General features: G+C 52.4%; 1 protein-coding gene across 1 annotated transcript in view; it reads right to left on the reverse strand.

Annotated features, from left to right (window-relative positions):
* Positions 1-6105: 6105 nt before the first annotated feature.
* The window catches only part of EPHB2 (EPH receptor B2), a 219125-nt gene continuing 204466 nt past the window's right edge, over positions 6106-20764 (reverse strand). The window contains exons 10-16 of the mRNA XM_081574545.1: positions 16658-16780; positions 15836-16083; positions 13657-13872; positions 12200-12349; positions 10967-11160; positions 9024-9179; positions 6106-6261 (exon numbers count right to left, since the gene is read on the reverse strand). Of these exons, the coding sequence (XP_081430671.1) occupies positions 6153-6261; positions 9024-9179; positions 10967-11160; positions 12200-12349; positions 13657-13872; positions 15836-16083; positions 16658-16780 (1196 nt within the window). The 3' untranslated portion in view covers positions 6106-6152. The remainder of the gene's footprint in view (positions 6262-9023; positions 9180-10966; positions 11161-12199; positions 12350-13656; positions 13873-15835; positions 16084-16657; positions 16781-20764) is intronic.

Raw genomic sequence — 20764 nt, forward strand, 5'->3', positions numbered from 1 at the left:
CTTGGCATCTTTCGCCCAGGGAACGTTAGAATTTTGAACTCTTGCAGGGTCAGCAGGGCCCCCAGAGTGTATGTGGTCCTGGCTCTGACCTCCTCCCTCCGCCATCCCTCCTCCCCCACCTCCAGCTGGGGCGTTAGACCAGGAGCAGAGACAAGGACCTTCACTCCCTCGTCTTCCTCTAGGGGAAGCCATGCCCTAGTCTGGGGAGCAAGGGCTGGTGGAGGGGAGTTATAGGAAGCCCCAGGCCCAGCTGGAAGCCCCACCCTGCCTTTGCCTGGCCCACCTGGCCAGGTGTTGAGTGACCAGGCGTGGATCACAGCCTCCAGGTCTGTGGGGTCTGCACGGGGTGGCCCTGGGTGGGCCCTTGGGCCCCTCTGAAGTATTAAATTCCTGCTGTTTCTTTGCTATATCAGCTTTCCTGAAGCAGCCTTCATGCTGTGACGCTAAACTCAGACTCTGGGTCTGGGATGGGGGGGGTGTCTTTCTAATTTTCCTGAAAGCTTAGAATACATTCCTGAGGGCCAGCCCTGCCCCCACCCCAGGGGTCCTAATCCCTGTCTGAGTTTGGGCATCTTATCTGCTGATGTCCTGCTTTTTTCCTAATCCCTGTCTACGCCAGACCCTCTCTCTGTAGACATCAGGGCACAGTTCACCGTGGGGGAAGTGAAGAGAGGGTTTCAGTGTCTGGAGCAATCTCCCAGAGGAGATTGTTAAAAACAAGAGGCTCCTGAGCCCAGCCTTGGCTCTTGTGATTTAGGAGGTCAGGGAGGAGCAGGCAGACAGCCTGGCGGACTCCTCTGGGAATCATCTCTGAGACTCTGGTTCCTCCCTTGTCGCGTCGGGGGGGTGTGGCACCCGTAGGGTCCCACCCACGGGCCTGGCCCAGGGGGAGGGTTTAGCGTCAGCCTCCTGAGGCCAGCCTCTGCTGGGCTGTCCCCTGAGCCCTGCGGTGTCAGAAGAAAGGCCGAGTCACTTCCTTTGGTTTCCCTGAAGGGCAGTGTGGCCAGCCTCGAGGGCACAGTTGGTGCTGTTTTATGCCAGGAGCCATTTCATGGGACGCGGGGTCAAGGCATGCGGGTGGAGGGCGTGTAGGTGGCGTGGCTCCCCTAACCCTCCCTTGGGTTCCCCAGCATAACACACTATTGAAAAGGGCAGGACCCCCAGCCCCTCCCAGCAGTGTGTCTGGGTCATCTCTCCAGGGCCAGGGTGAGGGGGGCGGGGGCAGAGATGGGCTTCCTGAGCAGTTTTCATGCCACTTACCCAGCCCCCAACTCTGTCCACTTCCATCACTCCGCTCCATCCTCCCCGGGGGAGTGCCCACCCCCCTGCCTGCCTTCCAGTGCCCTTACCACCTCCCGCGTACACTCAGCTCTGGCCGCCCATGGCGGCTCTCTCAGTGGCTGCCCTGGAGGTGGCGTGGGCCTCTCAGCTGGATGCAGCTGAATTAAGAATCAGGTAGCACAGAATCCAACCCTGCTGTCCCAAGCAGCTGGAACGACTCTTTGGATTTTCTGCATCAGTGAATGAGGACGGGAAGGGAACCGGCAGGGCCTGGATTCTCTGGGAATAAACAAGGGCTTCTCCAGAGGGCTCTTGCCCCCCAGGGGGGTGGAGGGGGAGCTGTGAAGCATCCTGCTCCCATCTGATGGCTGAACTGACTCCTCCTTCTAGAACCTGATGCTCACGCTGCTACTCTTCTGCTCAAGAACCTGCTGTGGCTGGACTGTCCCTCCTGTCCAAGCAGCCTCAACCTTCCCTAAATCAACCCCGCACCTTCCAGCACTGCTCTGGCCCATCCAGACACCACTTCTCATTGTTAACCATACTGGCCTTCGCATCTTTGGGTACACTGCGCCTCCCACTTGGAGTGACCTTTCTCCGAACCTCTGTTACTGTCAAGACGGCCTCCTCCACGAAGCCCACCTTGACCACTCCAGCCCCTTTGACCTTTCCCTTCTCTTACCAACCAGTGTTCAGACTGCCAGGTGCTTCCTGTTGTCTTAACTGACCGTGGTGGGGTGGGTATTGGAAGCAGATAGACGCAGCCTGGTCTGCCCCTTCCTGGGCAAGTTACTTCCTCTCTCTCAGCCCATTCTCCCCCAGTTCATCCCTATTTATGGAAGGAAATAGACCCTCTTCCCAGGACTGCGGTGTGTAAAGTGTTTTGCACCCTTGGCGCACCCAATCCAGGCCTCTTGTTTTACAAACGAGAGCCTGAGGCTTGGGAGGGGAGCTGGCTTGCCCAGATCCGTGTCTTAATGACAAGAGTCAGAGCTGCCACTCAGGCGGCAGCGTGCATCTTCGCCAGCGTCATGCCTCATCCTGACCTTCGAAGGCATGTACATTATTTCCTCTGACAAGCCTTCCAGCCTTTGGTACCCCTGGGGACTTGAGGGGTGCAGGGGGAGCCAGGAGCAGCTGAGGGACCAGCACCAGGGTGGGCAGTGGTCTGGGGGGGTGAGGATTCTGGAGATGAACCCCTGATGTGAGAGGGCTGCGAAACTAGTGAGTGCATGCAAGAGGGTGGCAGAGGGCTCCCTGAGAGGGACTGGCCAGAAGTAATGGGGAAATTCACAAGGATGCCATCTGAGCAGGAGGCACCACTGGCTGTAGTGAACAGCGCCTGCCCCAAGTCCCTGAGTATCTCCCCGGGTGCCACCCCAGCCCCTCCTCTGGGGCCTCTGGGTTGAGCCCTGAGGCCGTCATCTCTTCTGATTGGTCTGCCCACATCTGAAACCAGTTGATCGATATTTGGAATGTCATCTCCCAGGCGGAGACCTGCTGATTATCAACAGTAGCCCACCTGGGGGTGGGGGGCTTCCAGGGCAGTTAGGAGTGGAGATGACGCACGGCTGCTCTGTTACCCAGCCTGGCCCTGTGCAGATCTGCTGGTCACACCATCTCAGAGCAGCTGGTTCCCATTTCCACGGTGCCCTGGCCCCTGTTTACAAGGCAGCTTTCTTTCCTCAAGTACCAACTGTGTTCAGGGCAGTCGGAAACGCCTCTCCCACTGCTGGGCAGGTGGGGGCTGGCACTTGGGAGGCTGAGCCAGGCAAGGATTAGTAACCAGGCAGCGGGTGGCTCCGGGCCGTGTGTCTGGGTGAGCAGGCAGCGTCGTGGAAGGCGCTTGGCAGCGTGGCCCACCCTCCCCACTGAGAAGCAAGCTAGAGGTGGTGGGCAAGCTGCCCCAGCCGCGGGGAGACATAAGCATCTGCCTGCACCCGGGACGGTCACGGTGGCGTCCGTCTGTTACCCTGAAGTGGGGACAGAGGGTCTGGGTAGCACCCTCGCTCTTGAGAGGCAGGCACATGGACCCGAGGACTCGGGCCCTAAAGGGTGGATGGGCAGATGAGCTGGCTAGCAGACACCAGCCTAGCGGCTTAGGACAGGAAGCCATCTGACAGGAAGCACTGAGTGCCAGCCCCCTGCGGGGCCCCCAGCAGCGAGGCTGGGGGTGGGTGTTGGGGGCGGGCTGGGAAGACGGGAGTTAATCTAAAGAGCATCAGGGCAGCGCCCTCCAGAAGGTGACCTTGTGTGCTGGGACAGCTGCCACCCATGCTGGGCATCTTTGGGGCACAGAGGGCAGCTGGCTGGGCCAAGGCTGGCCGGTTCGTGGGAAGCCAGCCAAGGCCTTCCCTGTGGCTCACTCTGCTGTTCCCCCTGGGGGTCTGTGCTCCCCTCTAAATCCCTTCCTTCCCCTTGTGTCTTGGGCTCTGAGAACAGGTGAGTGACAGACGACAGGCCGGTCCGTGTTGGATGCTCGCTCAACCCGAGGGGCCTTTGGTTGACCACCTGCGGCCTGAGTCTTTCTCAACTGGTCAGTCTCCTAGACAAAGGGAATGGTCCTGAGATGCAGCGTCCTTAGCTCTCCCCTCCCCAGCCTCCTCCTCGCACAATCAGAAAGAATTCTGATTGTGAGTAGAAGCCTGTCTGCTCAGAGGCTGTCAGTCGACCAGCATAAGATGATAATAGCTATGGCTTTGACTAGGGGTCCATGGGTCCTTAAGGACCCTCACACTCTCATCACAGCTCACTCAATTCCCCGGGCCCCCTTCCACTGGCCCAGAAATGCCAAGGGCACAGCGGTCAAACTCCCTGCTCCTGAGGTCTCCTGCAGTGGCTCACCCTGATTACAGGATATCAGACTCCCAAGTTCTGAGCCGCTTCCAACTCTTTCATTGCCTGTGCTTTTGACAAGCCAGAGCCAGAAAGGTCACCTGGACCACTGGCGTCCTCCATGCGTCTTCTCAGCCCCAGGTCTTCTTGAACCTGGAGGAAGGAACGGTCCCTTAGAAGAGCATCATGGGTCACTTGACGTGTCCCAAGGGTGCCAGGATCTCTTGTTGCTTACAGAGAACAGGGGTCATTTTCTAACTAAAGCCTTTATTTCCATTCAATCCACTAACCGATTGTTCCGCTCAGGCACCTGCATTTGCTCACAGCGGAGAGTCTGCGGCCAGACCCTTTGACGGATGGGTTTTCTCATGGCCAAGGCCTTCAGGCCTGGGCAAGGGTCCGGTGGAGGGTAGGGGGTGGGGAGAGAATCACGGGCTGTCTTGCCGGGGGAGGAGAGGAGCCCGGCGGCGCGTGGTCTGAGGGTGACGCGCTCGAGGGCTGGGGTATCACAGTGAACGATTCGGGTCCTGGCCTCTGATGCAGCCTGACTGAGGCTTTACAGAGACAAAATGGGTTCTGGCCATCTGAGGGCACTCAGGAACCTCGGAGGGGCCGATTTACCTGCAAAGTACTGGACAAACTGGGCCAGAAAGAGCGCCGAGATGCGGGCAGAGACTTCTGACCCCGTGGCCACCTCTCCCTTCTCAATCTCTTGCTCTCATAGACAGTCCTGGGGTGGGATTGGTCCTCCATCTTGGCCCCCTACCCTCTGCCCAAACCTCAGTCTCTGAAAGGCCCAGATGGCCCCGAGTCAGTTGGCTTTGGTGAGGCCTGGCAGCAGGTGGGAAACTCTCTGCGGGGCGGGGTGGTGAGGGGGTGGGGGAGGAGGGAAGGATGTCAATGAAAACCATATAAAAAATCCAGAAATGTGCATATAAAATCTCGCCCTTGGTGTATTGCCTAAGTCAGTAAGCAGAAAGCACCTTCTTCCTGGAGAAGGATCAAGTCCTCAAAAGGTAGGAAATGTCAAAGTGTCACTTCATTGTCATAAAAAAAAAAAAAAACAACCAACAAGTCCCACCCCACCCACCCACCCAAACCAAATCCACCCCTGACCAAAAATACCCCAGAGTCCACGAATTGCTGTAAACAAACCCAGATGCAGGAGCAGTCCTTGGTGGCAGTCGAAGCTAGTCCTCCGGATGGGGGCTGCTGGGAGTGAGTGCCTTGCTGGGCCGGGGCCGCCGAGCTGCACCCGTGACCTGGGCGTGGAGCTTCAGATCGAGGCGGCAGCGGGTGCTGTGCCCAACCTCAGGAAGGCTGACCTTTCCGGTGTCCCCATGTTCTCCCTGACCCAGGAGGACAGAAGTCCCTTCGCAGCCCCGGGAGCTGACAGGAGAAACAAGTCTCTTTCACTGGAGTTTCTAAAATATTCTCCAAAGACAGAAAAATTCTGCTGTTCGCTCAGTGGCAGCAGGATTGGATTTTCCCAGGCTTGTTCCAGGGGTGGCTGCCTGTCCACCTGTCCATTCACTTGGCATGTGGCTGTTGAGCGAGACCTGGAAGAGCAGCCCCAGGGACAGGAGAGAAGGGCGGCCCCTGTCTCTCCCCTTCACATTTGTTTTCCTGAACGTGTTTCTTGGCTCCCGCCAGGTCACCTTCCCAGAGGGAGTTGGAGAGAAACTGCTTTTGATCTCCGATGGGACAAACTGCATGGATCTCCCAAGCCCTTTTTTTTTCCTCCAAGAACGATGATCGCTTTCCTTATGAGAATCCTCTTTAAAAAATATTCCTCGGTTTTTCCCGCCCCCTCCCAGGATCTATTTTCTTTTGTCCCCATTCCCTTTTTTCCATCATCTGAGTTGCACATATTCTTGGTGACGTCTCCTGGCTGGAGCGCCGCTTGGTTCTTCCTGTTGCCGGTGGCCTCCTGGCAGGTGGCTGCTGACCCTGCGGTGGACCGAGAACCGGGGGCCGGCTTGGGGGCGCGGAGGGGGCGGGGCCTGGAGGAAGCGGTGAGCCGAGGCAGGTGAACGTCAAACCTCCACCGACTGGATCTGGTTCATCTGTGCCCGCATCACCTGGATACTGTTGAGGATTTTTTTCTGGTGACCAGCCAGGGTGACCCCAACCCGGAGAATGTCCCTTTGGGGAGAGAAGCACGTGTGTTAGGGACACGTGAGGGTGGAGGGACTCCATCCAGGTAGAACCACCTGGGCTATTGCAGGGGTTTCCCGCTGGAGACAGCAAGGGAAGGGGGAGGGGAGCTGGAGTGGGTGAATGGTAAGATGGGGGAGCAGGGGATTGGGCGTGAGGGCACCTACGTGCGTGTCTCCTTTGCTGCAGGAGAGGAGAAGGGACCCTGCATGACCCTGCAATAACTAAGTACCCATTCATTCATGTTTTATCTCTGCCGATCTTCCTACCACACCCTAGTTTACAGAAGAGAAAACTGAGGCTAAGGGGAGTCCTGTGATTGGCTCAAGGTCACTCAGATGGTCGATACCGAAATCAGATTGATTATATTCTCTGCAGCCAAAGATGGAGAAACTCTATAGAGTCAGCAAAAACAAGACCGGAAGATGACTGGCTCAGATCATGAATTCGTTATTGCCACATTCAGACTTAAATTGAAGACAGTAGGGAAAACCACTAGACCATTCAGGTATGACCTAAATCAAATCCCTTACGATTATACAGTGGAAGTGAGAAATAGATTCAAGGGATTAGATCTGATAGACAGAGTGCCTGAAGAACTATGGACGGAGGTTTGTGACACTGTACAAGGGGCAGTGATCAAGACCATCCCCAAGAAAAAAAAAAGGCAAAATGGTTATCTGAGAAGGCCGTACAAACAGCTATGAAAAGAGAAGCGAAAGGCAAAGGAGAAAAGGAAAGATATACCCATTTGAATTCAGGGTTCCAAAGAATAGCAAGGAGAGATAAGAAAGCCTTCCTAAGCAATCAATGCAAAGAAATAGAGGAAAATAATAGAATGGGAAAGACTAGATATCTCTTTAAGAAAATTAGAGATACCAAGGGAAACTTTCATGCAAAGATGGGCTCAATAAAGAGCGGAAGTGGTATGGACCTAACAGAAGCAGAAGATATTAAGAAGAGGGGGCAAGAATACACAGAAAAACTATACAAAAAAGATCTTCATGATCCAGACAATCACTATGGTGTGATCACTCACCTAGAGCCAGACATCCTGGAATGTGAAGTCAAGTGGGCCTTAGAAAGCATCACTACAAACAAAGCTAGTGGAGGTGATGGAATTCCACTTGAGCTATTTCAAATCCGAAAAGATGATGCTGTGAAAGTGCTGCACTCAATATGCCAACAAATTTGGAAAACTCCGCAGTGGCCACAGGACTGGAAAAGGTCAGTTTTCATTCCAATCCCAAAGAAAGGCAATGCCAAAGAATGCTGAAACTATCTATCACACAATTGCACTCATCTCACATGCTAGCAAAGTAATGCTCAAAATTCTCCAAGCCATGCTTCGACAGTACGTGAACTGTGAACTTCCAGATGTTCAAGCTGGATTTAGAAAAGGCAGAGGAACCAGAGACCAAATTGCCAACATCCACTGGATCATTGAAAAAGCAAGAGAGTCCCAGGAAAACACCTGCTTTATTGACAATGCCAAAGCCTTTGACTGTGTGGATCACAACAAACTGTGGAAAATTCTGGAAGAGATGGGAATAACAGACCACCTGACCTGCCTCCTGAGAAATCTGTATGCAGGTCAAGAAGCAACAGTTAGAACTGGACATGAACAACAGACTGGTTCCAAATTGGGAAAGGAGTACATCAAGGCTGTATATTGTCACCCTGCTTATTTAACTTATATGCAGAGTACATCATGAGAAATGCTGGACTGGATGAAACACAAGCTGGAATCAAGATTGCCGGGAGAAATATCAATAACCTCAGATATGCAGATGACGCCACCCTTATGGCAGAAAGTGAAGAAGAACTAAAGAGCTTCTTGATGAAAGTGAAAGAGGAGAGAGAAAAAGTTGGCTTAAAGCTCAACATTCAGAAAACTAAGATTATGGCATTTGGTCCCATCACTTTATGGCAAATAGATGGGGAAACAATGGAAACAGTATCAGACTTTATTTTTTTGGGCTCCAAAATCACTGCAGATGGTGACTGCAGCCATAAAATTAAAAGACACTTGCTCCTTGGAAGAAAAGTTATGACCAACCTAGACAGCTTATTAAAAAACAGAGACATTACTTTGCCAACAAAGGTCTGTCTAGTCAAAGCTATGGTTTTTCCAGTAGTCGTGTATGGATGTGAGAGTTGGGCTATAAAGAAAGCTGAGTGTCGAAGAACTGATGCTTTTGAACTACGGTGTTGGAGAAGACTTTTGAGCATCCCTTGGACTGCAAGGAGATCCAACTGGTCCATCCTGAAGGAATCAGTCCTGAATGTTCATTGGAAGGACTGATGCTGAAGCTGAAACTCCCAATACTTTGGCCACCTGTTGCGAAGAACTGACTCATTTGAAAAGACCCTGATGCTGGGAAAGACTGAAGGCAGGAGGAGAAGGGGACGACAGAGGATGAGATGGTTGGATTGTATCACCGACTTGATGGACATGAGTTTGAGTAAACTCCAGGAGCTGGTGATGGACAGGGAAGCCTGGCGTGCTGCAGTCCATGGGGTCGCAAAGAGTCGGACACGACTGACCGAACTGAACTGAAAAGCCCAGTGGGTGGCAGGAGACCCGGGTGTTGATATGAATGTGATTTCTGCATTGGCCATCTTGTCCTTGGTCCTCCATATCCCTGCTGGGACACTGTCTATTCCTCACTCTCCAGAGCCCTCGCTGCTTGGCGGGATGGGTGGGGAGGGGGGCTCACGGCAGCAGATGGAGGCGGCTGGGCACTTACTCCATCATCATCTGCGACACGACGTCGAAGGAGGTGAAGCCAGCATTGGCGAAGCTCTCCTTGTACTGCCCCATCTTGATGGCCTCCAGCCACTCGTCCACCGTGTTAAAGCTGGTGTAGTCGGGGATCGTGCGGTCCAGCAACGGCAGGTTGATTCTAGGGGGTGAGGTGGGTGACAGGTATGGTCAGTGCCTGTGCTGACCTAGCGGTGAGGGTAAGCATGGGCATAGGCACAGGTGCAGGCTGCGTGTGTACCTGCGCATGTGCATCCATGTGTGTGAACACAGTGTCTATGCATGTGACCACTTGTGTGGGAGAGCAGGTGTGAGTCTGACTCCACATCAATGTGCGCACATGTATGTGTGAGTAGGTGAGAGTGAGTATGTGTGCAGGTCTCAAAGCTGGGGCTCTCTCGACAGTCTAGGGAAGCCTCTAGTGGACTGCTGAGAGGCTGGACCACAGCGGTGAGGCGGGGACATGTCTCCATGCCGCTGCTTTGCGGGAGGGGGTTTCAGCTGAACTAACTGTGCTGATTTTATCTATCACCTATTTATGCCCGGTCTTAGTTGTGGCATGTGGGATCTAGTTCCCTGACCAGAGGTCAAACCCAGACCCTCTACATTTGGGAGTGCAGAGTCACTGGACCACCAGGGAAGTCCCATCACTGTGCTGAGTGCTTGTTGTTTTCTCTCCCAATGCCCTTCTCTGTCCTCCGCTACCCTGGCTATGGTACAGGAAGCCGATCCTGTGGACCACATCTCCAAAGTCCAGACACAGCTGCTGGGGCTGGTGGGAATGACTTCTGCACAGGCAAGGTGTGACGTGACCATCATGAGGCCAAAAGCTCAGAGTGATTTTTATCCAGAGAATCAGGAGTGGCTGAGGCAGGGTTGTGGTGAGGAGGGATGGGCAGGGGCAAACATGGACATCTCCTGGCAGGCGAGAACCTGGCAGATGAAGGATTCAGGCCGCAGAGAGTCTCTGGAGACAGCCCACCCTGGACCCTGAGGACATCTAGCCAGACACCCCTCAGACAGCCTGTGCGGCTGAGGGTCCTGAAGAGTAAGGATGTGCAGGGCTGGGACCAGCCTGTGGAAGCTGCCCAGGGAGAACCAGGGTTGCCTGCAGGTCTGATGCAGGGTGCCCTGGGACCACGGGGCAAAGGGAAGCACCTGGATCATTGAAGCTAATGCCTGTGCACCTGAGCCAGCCTCTGCTATGAGGATGGCAACCCCAGTGTGGGGGCATGCGTGCCTGTGGTTTCTGTGGTGAGTACTTCTGAGTGTGCGTGCTCAGGTACCTATGGTTGTGTGTATGTGTGAGAGCTTGGAATGAGTGTGTCTATGTGTGTGAGATTGTGAGTGTAAGCATGAGCACTTGTGCCTAAATGTGCATTCATGTACGTGTGTAGGACTGTGTGTGTGTGTGAGAGAGCATGGCTGTGTCGAGGAGGATGCAAATACAAGTTAGAGGGTCCAGGTTTAAGTGTGAAGTAGGAACCTGAGTGAGGAGTAAATCTAGTCACCAAGATTCTGAGAACTGGGACTTCCCTGGTGGGCCAGTGGCTAGGACTCTGAGCTCCCAAACGTAGGGGGGCCTCGGATTCCATCCCTGGTCAGGGAACTAGATCCCCCACATGCCACAACTACAGATCCTGCGAGCCACAACCAAGACCCAGCACAGCCAAATAATTATTTTACAAAAAGATACGGATAATTTCTTTTAAAACGTGTCCTCTCTGACCACGTTTTAAAAGATGCTTTCTCTACCACCTATCTTGGGCTTCCTTCTCCTCAGGATAGCCTGTGCCCTGCACTCTGCACAGCAAGGCAGGCAGCCTCCCAACAAGCCTTGGCGTTGTCCTTCCGCATCCCAATTCAGCTATCCCGGGAGGGGGTGGGGCCAGGCAGCGCTGGGAAAAGGGGCGGGGCGGGGGGGCGTACCCGGAAGAGAGGGGCGCCATGGCTTTGAGGCTGTTGGGGTTGCGGATCATCTTGTCCAGCGTGTTGACGATCTGGCCGAACTTGGGCCGGTGATTGCGGTCCTTCTGCCAGCAGTCCAGCATGAGCTGGTGCAGCGCGCTCGGGCAGTCCATGGGTGGTGGCAGCCGGTAGTCCTGCTCTATGGCGTTGATTACCTGGGGAGGGGCAGGGAAGGATTGCGGGAGTGAGGGAAGAGCATCTGCTCTCTGGTCTTGCCCCCAGTGCCTTGCAGGACAGGCTTATGTAGTTGCCGTGGCAACCATCTCCTGTTCCTGGAGGCAGCCCCAGTATGGGCCTCTCCTGGGTTTCCACCATCTGTGACCTCAGTCTGGCCTGGAAACTGGGCGTCTGGCTCCCCTTCCACTCAGCACCCCAAAATACCCTCTGCCTCAGCGTCCACCAGGCCCACCCTTCTGTGAGCAAACCCCCACCCCCATGGCTGCTCTGTTAGGGGAAAGGAGCCCAAACACCTTTCCAAGATGTCCTGCCCGCAGGGCCAAATTTGTCTTCCTCAGCATGACTGTGGGTATCTTCCCTGCTCAAGTATTCATTCCCTGTTCTGCATTGTTGAAAATCAGAATTCCTAGAGGGGGACTTTCAAACACCCCATTTCTGAACCTCAGCAACCTTTCTGACCAACTGAATGACTGTCTTGTCTCTCATATGGGTGGTGAACCCCTGAGGGGCCGACATGGTCGCTTAGGGTTGGCCACAGGTAGCTGCATCCTGAAGATTTGCTTATTTGTGTATGGGTGGGCTTTTTCTGGGCTTCCCAGATGGCGCTAGTGGTAATGAACCTGCCTGCCAATGCAGGAAACATAAGAGGCGCGGGTTCGATCCTTGGCTCGGGAAGATCCCCTGGAAAAGAGAATGGCAACCCCTCTCCAGTATTCTTGCTTGGAGAATCCCATGGACAGAGGGGCTGGCTGGCTACAGTCCACAGGTTGCAAAGAGCTGGACATGAATGAAGCGACTTAGCATGCATGGGCCTTTTCTACTCCTGACCCCCCAGAGAGTCCAGGGCCCTATGCAGATGTTTGAGTCAACCAACACTGTGCTGGGAGCTGCCTGGACCCAGGATCTCAGAGACCTTGCTCCTACCCACTGAGAGTCAAGCAAAAGCCCAAGAGTTCTGGGTCTTCTCCTCCCGCCGAGCTGGCCAGAGAGGCTGTGCCCACCTCTTTGCAGACTTACGTCTTGGTTGGTCATGTCCCAGTAGGGCCGTTCCCCATAGGACATCACCTCCCACATGACGATGCCGTAGCTCCAGACGTCACTGGCGGAGGTGAACTTCCGGTACTGGATGGCCTCTGGGGCCGTCCAGCGGATGGGGATCTTCCCACCCTGGGGAGCAGAATGGGGAGCGTCAAAGGGTGGGAGGCTGAGCCGAATGGCCTCTGCTGGTGAAGCTCCCTACCCTCCACCCCGTGCTGCACAAAGTGCCTTATTGCTTCCCTAGACTCGCCCTGCTGCTCCGGACCTGCGGGCCCGTGCCTCCTCTCTGCATGAAGCGCCTTTTCCCACCCTGTCATCTGGTGACCTCCTCCTCATCCTTGAAGTCCCTCTGCACACCCTTACGTCCACAAAGGGTGGCTTCTGCTCTTACTCCTACGACTGAGGTCATCAGGAGGCACGTCTCCCAGAGAGTGGTACTCATCTCATTTGCCTACTTGCCTGCCTCCACTTCCCTGGTGGCTCAAATGGTAAAGAATCCGCCTGCAATGCTGGAGACCTGGGTTTGATTCCTGGGTCAGGAAGATTCTCCTGGAGAAGGGGATGGCAACCCACTCCAGTATTCTTGCCTGGAGCATCCCATGGACAGAGGAGCCTGGCGGGCTACAGTCCATGGGGTCACAAAGAGGCAGACATGATTGAGCAACTAACACTTTTTCATTTTTTCACTGTCTCCACTTGAACTACCTCTGAGATCTTTAAGGGCAGGTACTGTCTTATTCCTTTCTGTTTAAAACTCCAACAGGGCCTTCCCTGGTGGTCCAGTGGTTAAGAATTCATCTTTCCAATGCAGGGGACATGGGCTTGATCTCTGGCTGGGGAACTAGGATCCCACATGCTGTGGGACAACTAAGCCCGTCTGCGCCAACTACTGAGCCCATGCTCTGGAGCTGCAACTAGAGAAGCTGCAATTGCATGCCTCAATGAAGACCCAGCACAGCCAAAAAACAAAACAACCACCCCGCCTCCCTGCAACTCTTCAACAACCCTAACAGCTTTCAGGAGAGAGTCCTGAGCTTGGGCAACCATGGGTCTCCAAGATGTGGCCCTGCCTACCTCTCCAGCATGGTTGCCCACCACTTTCCCAAACAGCCTGTGTGCCAGTCACACTTGCTCATGAGAATACAGCATCTGACAAACTTTTATTGGCACTTGGCTTTCAGCTCAGCTATCATTCCCTCTTAACAAGCCTTCCTCTGCCTCCCACGCTGGTGTCTGACTCTTAGCCTGATCGCTCAGTGGTACTCTGCACATCTGTGCCCAAGAGGGCAGAAAATGGGGTTTATGTCTCTACCTCTCCGGGGCTCAGAACAGCGCTTGTCATGAGCAAGGGTCAGTGAAAACATGTTGTGGGGAGAGATGGACATCCTCCCTCTTTCCCGGCCCCGCGGCTCCGCTGTTCCCTGCCTCCGTCTTACCAGGGCACTGGTGTACGTGGGGTCTGAGGTATCATCCTCCAGAAAGCGTGAGAGCCCGAAGTCAGACACCTTGCAGACCAGGTTGCTGTTGACGAGGATGTTGCGGGCGGCCAGGTCTCGGTGGACGTAGTTCATGTCGGCCAGGTACTTCATGCCAGCTGCGATGCCCCGCAGCATGCCCACCAGCTGGATGACTGTGAACTGCCCATCATTTTGCTTTGGGAGAAGTGGAGGAAACACAAGAGTGAATGGGAGAGTGTGCGCCAGATCTCTGGAGCGTTCTCACAGTGGGACACCAGACCGGGACCCTGTTGCCCTGGCCCGGGCTCCCTGTGGAAAGGACTCAGATGCTCAGGGGCCTTAGAGAGGCCCAGGAGAGGCTCGTTTCAGGGTGGTGGAGGGAACATGGGCTCCGGAGCTGGCTGGACTCTGGCTTTTTCCCTTGCTGGCTGTGCAACTTTGGACATGTGACCTAACCTCTCAGAGTCTTGAAAGTCAAAGTCGCTCAGTTGTGTCCGACTCGTTGCAGCCCCATGGACTATACAGTTCATGGAATTCCCCAGGCCAGAATACTGGAGTGGGTAGCCTTTCCCTTCTCCAGGGGATCTTCCCAATCCAGGGATCAAACCCAGGTCTCCCGCATTGCAGGTGGATTCTCTACCAGCTGAGCCACCAGGGAAGCTCAAGAATACTGGAGTGGGTAGTCTATCCCTTCTCCAGCAGATCTTCCCAAGCCAGGAGTCGAACCAGGGTCTCGTGCATTGCAGGAAGATTCTTTACCAGCTGAGCTACCAGGGAAGCCCCTATTTCCTCAACTGTGTGTTAAATGGGAATAAGTAATGCCGACCTTCTAGGGCACTCAGTGTTCAACAAGAAAGGGAGGCGCCTGGCACACACCAGGTGCTTAATAAATATTTGTTAAATAGCAAGTAGTTCGATGGCATACTTCTTTTTTAAAAAAATTTATTGCGGTGTAACTGATTTAGAATGTTGTGTTAGTTTCAGGTGTATACCAAAGTGAATCAGTTATACATATACCCACTCTTTTTTTAGATTCTTTTCCCATATAGGTCATTACAAAGTACTGAGTATAATTCCCTGTGCTATACAGGAGGTCCTTATTAGTTATCTTATATGTGTGTGTGAATATATATATATGTGTGTATATATATATGTTATTGTTGTTCAGTGGCTAAGTCCTGTCTGACTCTTTCTGACCCCATGGACTGCAGCATGCCAGGCCTCCCTGTCCCTCACTATCTTCCAGAGTTTACCCAAGATCATGTATATTGAGTCGGTGATGCCATCTAACAATCTCATCCTCTGTTGCCCTCTTCTCCTTTTGCCTTCAATCTTTCCCAGCATCTGACTCATTGGAGAAGACCCTGATGCTGGGAAAGATTTTATTTGTAGTAGTATGTATGTGTCAATTCCAATCTTCCAGTTTATCCCTCCCCTTATAATGGCATACTTCTGATTCCTAGTCAGTGCTTTGTCTAGCTGGTTGACTGTGACTTCTTGGGGCTGGGGGAGCCTAGAAACTTTCCTCTGTTGCCTTGTACTCCAAACTCTCTGCCTGTACAGCTTTGGAGAAATCCAAACCTGGTGAAAACTCTGGACTAAGGGTCCGGAGACCTGGTTCCAGTCCTGGCTCTCATCTCGAGCCTCTGGGTAACCTTGGGCACACTCTACTTCTCTTAGAGTTTTCTTGGGCATAATGAGAAGGCTGGCTAAGTGCTTGAAGGGAACAGATTTCAGGTTGTATGCCAACTCTGATCAATTGGCTGTGGTTTCCCTGATAGAGAAGGATTCTGAGATTATTTCTGGGTTTAGTGGGAGCAAGTCTGTGATATATTAGCAATGCCTGTCGTGGGTTGAATCCCACTATCCCTGGGTCAGAAAGGTTCCCTGGAGGAGGGCATGGCAACCCACTCCAGTATTCTTGCCCGGAGAATCCCATGGACAGAGGAGCCTGGACAGCCACAGTCCCTAGGGTCACAAAGATTCAAGACACGGCTGAAGTGACTTGGCATGCACACACGCCGTGGGTAAAGGAATAGAAAGTGGCAGCGAGCAAGCCATTCTTGACCAAGATCTTTCCAAGACCTTTCAGGCTCTGACAGCATAAAGCTACGTTCGCCACTCCTCTTCCTGCCCCACCATTCTTGGCTTTCCCTACCCGGAGGAAGGAGTCCAGGGAGCCGTTTTCCATGAACTCAGTGATGATCATCACAGGCGTGCTCTTGGTGACCACGCCCTCCAGGTGGATGACGTTGGGATGGTCGAACTGGCCCATGATGGAGGCCTCACTCAGAAAGTCCCGGCGCTGCTTCTCGGTATAGCCTGACTTGAGGGTCTTGATGGCCACAAAGATCTCTCTCTTGCCCGGCAGCTTCAGGTGGCCGCTACATACCTCACCAAATTCCCCTGGGACAGACACACCAAAAGAGGCAGGATGTCACTCAGCAGGTGGAAGCACCACCTCCCTCTTCCCTGTCACCTCTGCCCCTGGGGCCTGCAGGAGCTTTTTCCTCCTCTATGGTCAGTTAGTCCTGGCAGACACAGAATCCCTTTAGAGAATGCAAGGGCCCCAAAGAGTCTCAGCCACCTTCAGGAGGAAGAGTAAACCCTTCGTGGCCAACCTGTGGTGTTTGGCTGGGCGTAGGGTGAGGATATAGGGGGACCTGGGGGGATGGAGCAAGGGACCTGGGGTGAATGGCAGGAAGGACAAAGCATTTGAGAGTCCAGAGTACTGGGTCCCAGACCCAGCTCAGTCTTTGATGTGATGTGCAAGCTCCTTCCCTAGGCCTGTTTTCCTCATGTGATGATGAGGGGGTTTTACTGGACATCTTTGGGAGCCCTTGCACCTTGGATATTCTGAGTCTTCAGGCCTTGGAGGGTCCTCGGAGGCATCCTACCCTCCATCCCAGGAGTACACATTGGGGTGTTCCCCCCACCCATGGCTGAGGTCATGGTACTTGGGAGGGTACCAGTCACCTACCTGCTCCGATCACCTGCTCGATTTTGACACAGGAGATGTCAATTTCTTTGGCAAACTCCCGCACTGCCTCATTGGGGTCTTCATAGGTGAAAGGGTCGATGTAGATCTTCATGCCTGGGGTCACTGGGAGAGAAGGTCAGGCTCAGTCACATGCAGAGACTCAAGAGGTGGACAGATGGAAAAGTGTGAACCAGTCCCTCTGTGGAGGGAAGGACTCTCCCACAGGGCACCAGTAAGAGCTGGACAAGCCTCTGCATTTTTACTTGACCTCTCTGGGTAGCAGTGAGCAGGTGGGCACTGAGCTAAGTAGAAGGGTGAGGGGAACAGAAAGGTCAACAGGGATAGCAAATAGGTTCTAGTTTTTGTTCCAACTGTAATTGATTAACAAGGGCTTCCTCCAGCAGCTAAAAGACTGTGGGGATTGATTAACAACGTCCGTTTGAGTGTGGGCATGAAAGGATAGATAGGCTTGTCGCTCTTGTGATAGAGAATCAGGGGGTGCAAAGTAAAGGAAGAGGAAGACAAGAAAGGAGCAGAGGGAATTGGAACAAAAATACAGAAAGAACAGGCAACAGACCGTGTTCTTGGTCTTTTGCTAAGGAGATCTCCCTGCTTTTCTTTTTTTTTTTTTAATTAAATAAATTTATTTATTTTAGTTGGGGGCTAATTACTTTACAATATTGTAGTAGTTTTTGCCATACATTGACATGAATCAGCCATGGGTTTACATGTGTTCCCCTTCCTGGACCCCCCTCCCACCTCCCTCCCCATCCCATCCCTCTGGGTCATCCCATTGCCCCAGCCCTGAGCATTTGTCTCATGCCTCGAACATGGAATGGTGTTCTGTTTCACATATGATAATATACATGTTTCAATGCTATTCTCCCAGAACGTCCCACCCTCACCTTCTCCCTCAGAGTCCATAAGACTGTTCTATGCATCTGTGTCTCTTATTCTGTCTCGCATATAGGGTTATCGTTACCATCTTTCAAATTCCATATATATGCATTAGTATACTGTATTGGTGTTTTTCTTTCTGGCTTACTTCACTCTGTCTAATGGGCTCCAGTTTCATCCATCTCAATAGAACCAATTCTCCCTGCTTTTCAAAGTCTAATTCAAGCCTTCTCTCCCCTCAGGAGACTTTCTGGCTGCCTCAGGCATCCCAGGCACTGGAGGGGCTGCCTCATGAGCATCTGAGTACCCACAGCTCCGAGGACCACCTCCTGGGTCCCTCTGCTAGCCAAGTCTCAAACTTTTCTGGATCTCATATTCCTTGGTGATCAGGAGGAGGCTGGACACAGGGCATATGAATTTAATTCCTGATCTGATATGGATTTTCATTTTTGATGCAGAAAGGAAGATGGTGACTTGGATACTAAAGACCCAATTCTGACCTCAGCAGTGAGTCAGCAACATGCTTTGAAGGAAGAGAAAGACGATCCCTTGTTCCTCCTCCCAGATGACTAGTCTTCCACTTCCCAGACTATCTGGCTCTCACCCAGCTGGGGCCTTCCTCTGGGTCCCTAGCTCCCTGCCCGCGTTCTCCCCCTGCTCCAGGAGCTGTGACTTTGGGGGCATCAGCTGTAGGAGTTGGGCGCTGGAGTCCCTGGACCATAGCAAAGCTTGGCTGGTTGGTGAGTGGGGCCACAACCCTGCTTAGCTGCGTGACCTTGGACATGTTAGTCGACCACTCTCAGTCTCTAGTTCAGACATTCCAGTCATCTAAGAGCTGGAACCTCTAACACAGGGGTTGGCAAAATGGCCCACCGCCCGTTTTGTAATAAAGTGTCATAAATAAAGTTTTATTGGAACACAGCCACACACATTCCTTTGTCTGTGACTGCTTTCACGCTCCAGTGGCTGAGTTGATCAGTTACAACAGAGACCATAAGGCCTGCAAAGCCTAAAATATTTACTGTCTGACCCTTTACAGAAAAGCTTGCCAACCACTGCTCTAACACATTAGTTTTATTTTGTATTATTTATGTGGGTGTCTGCCTAGCCCTTTAGGTCAGGGTTTTCTTAATTTGGGTCTGTGAACCACTTGGCAGGCCCAGGATGGGTTGAGTGGGGCTGCTGAAATGGAATATATTATTACTGTCTTTTTGGATTAGAAAAATAATTTATGCTCCTTATAGTTTAGAATTATGTAAGTAAATATTGTTGAAAATAAAAGTTCTCCAAAAACCTATCTCTGAATATAGAATTTTTTTCTGGATTTCCCTTATAATTATATACACATACATATGTATATTTGTATTTCTCTGGGCATAGGATCCAAAACTTTTAGCAGACTTAGAGGAGCCTCTGACCTCAAAAGAGGTTAAGAACCACCGTCTTGCAACTTTCCTGGTGGTCTAGTGGTTAAGAATCTGCCTTCCAATGCAGGGGACTCGGGTTCAATCCCTGATTGGGGAACTCAGATCCCACGTGCCGTGGGGTAACTAAGCCCGTGTGCTGCAACTATTGAGCCCACGTGCCACAATGAAAACCCAGCACACCTTAAATAAATAAAAAAAAAACTATAGGAATTAAGTGAGATTATTTAAAAAACCCACTATCGTGGGAGCCTGGGAAGTAGGGGATGGGTGCACATTTTTTTCTCATCCCTCCCTCCCTGGCACACTGCATAATGAATGCTCCGCACACAGTAGACACTCAGTGTCTGTAGATTACAGAATCTAGATGATAGAAGAATAACAATACCAGTTTCCACTTTCTGAGCCCTTTGTCTCTGCCCAACACTGTGCCAGGCTCTTTATATGCATAATCTCATCTCCTCCACCCAACAACTCCTAGAGGTTGTTGTTTAGTTGCTAAGTCCTGTCTGACTCTTTGCGACCCCATGGACTGCAGCACGTCAGGCTTCCCTGTCCTTCACCATCTCCCTGAGTCTGCTTAAACTCTTGCCTATTGAATGGATGATGCCATCTCGTCCTCTGTCACCCCCTTCTCCTACCCTCAATCTTTCCCAGCATCAGGATCTGGGTCTCAGCAGTTTGCATCAGGTGACCAAAGTATTGGAGCTTCAGCTACAGCATGAGTCTTTCCAATGAATATTCAGGACTGATTTCCTTTAGGATTGACTGGTTTGATCTCCTTGCAGTCCAAGGGACTCTCAAGAGTCTTCTCCAACACCAGAATTTGAAACGATCAATTCTTCTGTGCTCCAGCCTTCTTTATGGTCCAACTCTCACATCAATAGTAATAGTCCTTTACAATAGTAAATGACTATTGGAAAAACCATAGCTTTGACTAGACGGACCTTTGTTGGCAAAGTAATGTCTCTGCTTTTTAATATGCTGTCTAGGTTTGCCATAGATTTTCTTCCAAAGAGCAAGGATCTTTTAATTTCGTGGCTGAAGTCACCGTTTACAATGATTCTGGAGCCCAAGATAATAAAATCAGTCACTGATTCCACTTTTTCCCCATCTATTTGCCATGAAGTGATGGGACTGGATGCCATGATCTTAGTTTTTTGAATGAGATCATTATTCTCACTTCACATGTGAGAAAACTTTAGCTCAGAGAGGCTAAGTAATTTGTCCAAGGCTCACACAGCTAGCAAATGGCACAGTCAGCATTCGAACCCAGGTCTATCAGAATTGAGCTGAGGGCCACTGCTCTGAATCACCAAGCTCACTGCTTCCTGAAGGAAATCCACCCAGATCTGGTCCATGCTTCCTCCTTCTGGATTCATCTGTGATTCTTCCTTCCCCAAGTCAGTCCTCCCCAGAGTGGGGGCATCAGCTCCCTCAGAGATGCTCTCTTTTTCTGCCCAGACTCAGTGTCTGGGCTCTGGCTCTTGGTGACTGACTTTTCGCTTCCCTGCCAACAGAACCGGGGGAAGCTCTTCCTGCCGGGCCAGCTAGGGAGGGAGGACAGGAGTGGGTCAGTTCAGGGAGCTAAGCAGAAGCATGGCGGGAGCTCAAAGCCTGCTTGGATGCCGCCAACCAATCAGATGCTGTCCCCAAGCCTTGGACAGGAGTGCTAGTCAGGAGGGCTCCATCACTTACAGAAGGCATCCCCAGTCCCCTGGGCCACTTGGACTGATACCCGTTAGGAACCAGGCCACACAGCAGGAGGTGAGTGGCAAGCAAGTGA

The sequence above is a fragment of the Giraffa tippelskirchi genome, chromosome 3, assembly GCF_054371585.1.
Source record: "Giraffa tippelskirchi isolate mGirTip1 chromosome 3, T2T-mGirTip1v1.2.pri, whole genome shotgun sequence".
NCBI lineage: Eukaryota > Metazoa > Chordata > Mammalia > Artiodactyla > Giraffidae > Giraffa > Giraffa tippelskirchi.